Below are 4,907 nucleotides of genomic sequence, written 5' to 3' on the forward strand. Positions count from 1 at the left end.
AAATAACGCATTTTCTGCAACTTCAAGCATTGCTTCGGATAATATTCTATTATCTACAGCACTAGTTCAAATTAAAAATTCAAAGGGACATTTTCAAACATGCAGAGTTTTATTAGATTCTGGATCCCAATTAAATTTTACTACAGAAGATACATGTAAGAGATTAGGTCTAAAGACATTTCCAGTAAGTATTTCTGTTTCGGGTATCGTTCAAACTCCTTTTCAAATCAAACAGCGATGCAATATTACTTTAGTGTCCATGCATAACTCATTCAAAGCTGATATTTCATGTTTACTTCTACCTACAATTAATAAAGGTTTACCATTCCAGTCATTCGACATTTCAAATTTAAATATTTCTTCCAATGTGAGGTTAGCTGATCCTGGTTTATCGATTTCTTCAAAGATTGATATTCTAACTGGTGCTGAATGGTTCTACAATTTATTATGCATTGGTCAGTTCCGCTTAGGACCTCATTACTACGTTACAAAAAACTGTTCTATGGGTAGTCTCTGGAAAATTATACAATGATCCTATTGCTGCGCAATCCATGTGCAATTTTAGTACAAGTTCAAACGACGAAATCTATTCTTTATTGAAAAGGTTCTGGGAAGTCGAGGAAACTGTTCCACCTGGTTCAAATGTGAAATTCTCCTCAGATGAACAGCTTTGCGAGGACATATTTTCTAAAACAACCGAGCGAAAAGACGACGGTAAATTTATTGTTCATATTCCCTTAAAATGCGATCCTATTATTCTAGGTGATTCTCGTGAAATTGCTACCAAAAGATTCTATTCTTTGGAGAAGAAGTTGAATTGTGAACCAAAGTTAAAGGAAGAATATGCAGCATTTATGAACGAATATATTCAACTTGGTCATATGCGAGAAATATCTAAAATAGACGAACATTCTAATTCTGGTTTTCTGCCACATCATGCGGTTGTTAACGAAAATAATCCAACTACTAAGCTTAGGGTTGTGTTCGATGGCTCGGCACAAACTGATAATGGAACTTCCTTTAATAGTTTGCAGCTAGTTGGTCCTACCATTCAGGATAATCTTTTTTCCATTTTATTAAGATTCCGACAAGGGCCTATTGTCATCTGTGCGGATATTGTTAAAATGTATCGGCAGATAGAGATTCATAGATCATAAAAACATCTTCAAAATATTCTATGGCGTTTCGATTCTTCAGAGGAATTAAAAACTTTCGAATTACAAACAGTAACTTACGGTACTGCATCAGCTCCTTGGTTAGCTACAAGATGTTTAAAGCAATTGGCCATAGATTATTCCAAAATATTCCCACGATCATCTAAATTCGTGGCATCCAGTTTCTATATGGATGATTTGTTGATAAGTTGCAATTCAGAAAGTGAGGCTTTAACAATATGTGAGGAAATTTCAAAAATACTTTCTTCAGGCTGTTTTCAACTTCAAAAATGGGCAACTAATAGTACCAAAATTCTTCAGCACATTCAAAATCCTTCTACCATTCTTAAAATTGGCAAGGATCAACGAACCAAGATTCTAGGTTCGTATTGGTCTTATGAAGATGATCAGCTAATGTAAACTATTGTTGATTTTATCAGTTTAAATAAGTTTACCAAGCGTACTATAATGTCTGATATAGCTCAGATTTTTGACCCCTTGGGACTCTTGGGCCCATGTATCATTTTAGGAAAAATTCTTCTTCAATCACTTTGGTCCTTAAAGCTTGACTGGGATGAGTCTCTTCCAGCTACAATAGACAATCAATGGCGGCAATTACGGCAAGAGCTACCAGTACTTAACATTTTAAAAATACCCAGATTTGTTTCAAATACGTCAATCGTTAAGTTGGAGTTACACGGATTTGCCGATGCCTCTTTACAAGCATATGGCGCATGTCTATACATTCGTAGTCTATCTTCCAGCGGAGAGATTCAGGTAAGGCTTTTGACAGCTAAAAGCAGGGTTAGTCCTCTAAAATCGTTAACAATTCCAAGATTAGAACTGTGCGGTGCTCTCTTGTTAGCTCAGCTAGTTGATCGAGTGAAAAATTCAATGACTTTTACTTTTGATGATATATTTCTTTGGTGCGATTCCACTGTCTCTCTTGCCTGGATTCGTACTTCTCCAAGTACTTTGCAAGTCTTTGTTCAAAACAGAGTCGCTCAAATACAAAGGTTAATACAACCTAACCAATGGCATCATGTTCGAACCGCCGACAATCCTGCAGACTTTCTTTCCCGAGGTATTTTGCCTAGCGCTCTTTTGGATTGTACTGTGTGGTGGAATGGCCTACAATGGCTTAGCCAACCTAAAGATCAATGGCCCTATTCTGCAGCTACTTTTGAAGGAGAACTCCCAGAAGTTAGGAAACAAAAAATAATTCTCGCAGCTTTTCAAACTTCAAATTGGATTAATATTAATAAATTTTCAAACTTAATGAAACTTCAACGGGTGGTCGCTTATTGTCTTAGATTCATATACAATTGTCGAAATCCCACTGACAAGCAATTTAAACCTTTTAAGGCAAAGGATTTATCTGATACTCCTAGATACCTTATTACGATTTCTCAAAAGGATGATTTTGCAAAAGAAATTCAAACGTTAGAAAGGAGTCATGCGTTGCCAAGGCATTCTAAGCTTCTTTCTCTAAATCCTTTTCTAGACGATGAGGGTATTTTACGTGTTGGTGGACGTCTTAGTCAATCAAATTTTAGTTTTGATGTCAAACATCCAATCCTTCTTTCATCCAAGCACCATCTTACAAAATTGCTTTTTAGACACGAGCATCTAAGATTATTCCATGCTGGACAACAACAACTGCTTTATTCAATTCGTCAACGTTATTGGCCACTGGCTGGTCGCAATTTAGCTAAACAAACTGTTCATTCCTGCATAAAATGCTACCGCTGCAAACCACTGCAACCTTCTCCAATCATGGGTAATCTTCCAAAAGCGCGTGTTACTCCTGCTCCACCCTTTTATAATACTGGCATAGACTACCCAGGTCCAGTATATTTGAGTTCAAAAAAGGGAAGAGGAGCCTAGGTTTCTAAAGCGTATATTGCGCTATTTGTGTGCTTTGTGACCAAAGCCACTCATTTAGAATTGGTGAGTGACTTATCAAAGGATGCCTTCATTGCTGCCTTCCGCAGGTTTGTAGCACGCCATGGTAAGCCAAGTAATGTTTATTCCGACAACGGAACAAATTTTGTAGGAGCCAATTCAGAGTTACGAGAATTATCTCAATTTTTAAAATCGCAAGAACATTCTTTACAAGATAGTATATCTAATATTGGCGTAAATTGGCACTTCATACCCGCATTCTCACCTCACTTGGGAAGCCGGTGTTAAGGTATCTAAAAGACACTTGACTCGAATAATCGGTAGCCTAAAACTTACTTTTGAAGAGTATTGCACTATATTGGCAGAGGTTGAAGCAATCCTAAACTCTCATCCAATCACTCCCATGTCCTCAGACCCCAATGACCTATCCGCTTTAACCCCTTCTCATTTCCTTATCGTACAACCGGCAACATCACTTCCCGATCCAGACCTTAGAGATATTTCAACGTCACGCCTTTCAAGATACCAGCTGATGCAGCAGTGCCAACAACACTTTTGGTCCCGCTGGACTCGTGAGTTTCTTAGCGAGCTTCAGTTACGCACCAAATGGAAAACTCAGCATGCAACACTTCAAGTTGGGTCTCTTGTTGTTCTCAAAGATGACCACTCTCATCAACTTCAATGGAAACTCGGTAGAATCCTCTTACTTCATCCAGGATCAGACGGCATCGCTCGAGTAGCTACTATCAAGACATCAAGTGGAACTGTGAAACGGAGTTTTGCCAAGTTTTGTGTATTGCCGATTGAGGTTGAAAGCTGACTCTTTCAAGGCCGGGGGCATGTTTAATAGTCATTCAATGTTTTTATTGTTTTCTGTTTTCCTATTTTTATGTGTAAAGTTGCCTTTAGTTATTGTACGTGTGGGACGACCTTAAGAGTCTGTCTGTCAAAAAAGACGAAAGAAGATGGCGAAACAATAAAGTTGTCAGTAATACGTCCGCTGTTTTAATAAAAGTTTTTAATTGCAATAGTAATACCTCTGAGTAATACTATCAACAAAGAAAAAGTTCAATTTTCAAAAGTAGGAAAAACAATTTTAACTCTTACACCTGATACATAATTCTTATCAATTTTTATCATTTTATAAATATTTTTTGACTTGTAAAAACTTTTCTTGTATGCTATTACTAATAAATAAACAAAACTAAACTATATATGGTTGTAAAAATAATATATATTCAAACATAAATGAAACGAAACTCAACTGTGAAACTTATATTTATGCATAATGAAAAAGGTAATAAGTGGTGAACATTATTTTTAGAAACTAACTAACACTACTAATTAACTAAATAACGAAATACCAAGTCTAAGATCAGGCTCCAGGATTGCTACGTTTATCATGTAGTTAAACAAAATTTAATTTTTACATATATTTATGAATAGGGGAATACACTTAAGAAATTTGTATAAGTGCAAATCTAAAGTATGTATTAGGATGTATTTCATAACAATATTTTAACTTCTAGAGGAGGGCTCAAAAGTGTGAATGCATTGGGATGATTTTTTTAACTGGAACGCCCTGTTGTTATTTCTTTGCCAGATGGAGAATTAAAGCTATTTCTATTTAAAGCATTTTAGAATTTTTAGCGGTTTCCCTATTCATACACATATGTAAAAATTAGATTTTGATTAACTACATGATGAGCGTAGTAATCCTGCAGCTGGATCCTGTACTATAAAATAAATGACATTCTAGTTTTCATTTTAAAAAATAATTAAAAATTAAATAGTAATAAATATTACATTCTACAGTATGTTCCCGGATTGTCTTTAAAAGAAGAAACA

At 35.8% G+C, this 4,907-nt stretch overlaps 2 protein-coding genes across 2 annotated transcripts; both read left to right on the plus strand.

The window, feature by feature from the left end:
- Positions 1 to 551: 551 nt before the first annotated feature.
- LOC115887408 lies at positions 552 to 1,157 on the plus strand. Its single transcript, XM_030906820.1, has one exon. The coding sequence runs from the start codon at positions 552 to 554 to the stop codon at positions 1,155 to 1,157; it is 606 nt and encodes a 201-aa protein (XP_030762680.1).
- Positions 1,158 to 1,622: 465 nt separating this feature from the next.
- On the plus strand, positions 1,623 to 3,041 carry LOC115887409. The gene is made up of 2 exons (XM_030906821.1): positions 1,623 to 2,357; positions 2,520 to 3,041. Exons 1-2 carry the CDS (start codon positions 1,623 to 1,625, stop codon positions 3,039 to 3,041), a joined length of 1,257 nt encoding a protein of 418 aa, XP_030762681.1.
- The last annotated feature ends 1,866 nt before the right edge of the window (positions 3,042 to 4,907 follow it).

This window comes from Sitophilus oryzae, unplaced genomic scaffold (assembly GCF_002938485.1).
Source record: "Sitophilus oryzae breed Bouriz unplaced genomic scaffold, Soryzae_2.0 scaffold_574_pilon_pilon, whole genome shotgun sequence".
In the NCBI taxonomy this organism is placed as follows: domain Eukaryota; kingdom Metazoa; phylum Arthropoda; class Insecta; order Coleoptera; family Curculionidae; genus Sitophilus; species Sitophilus oryzae.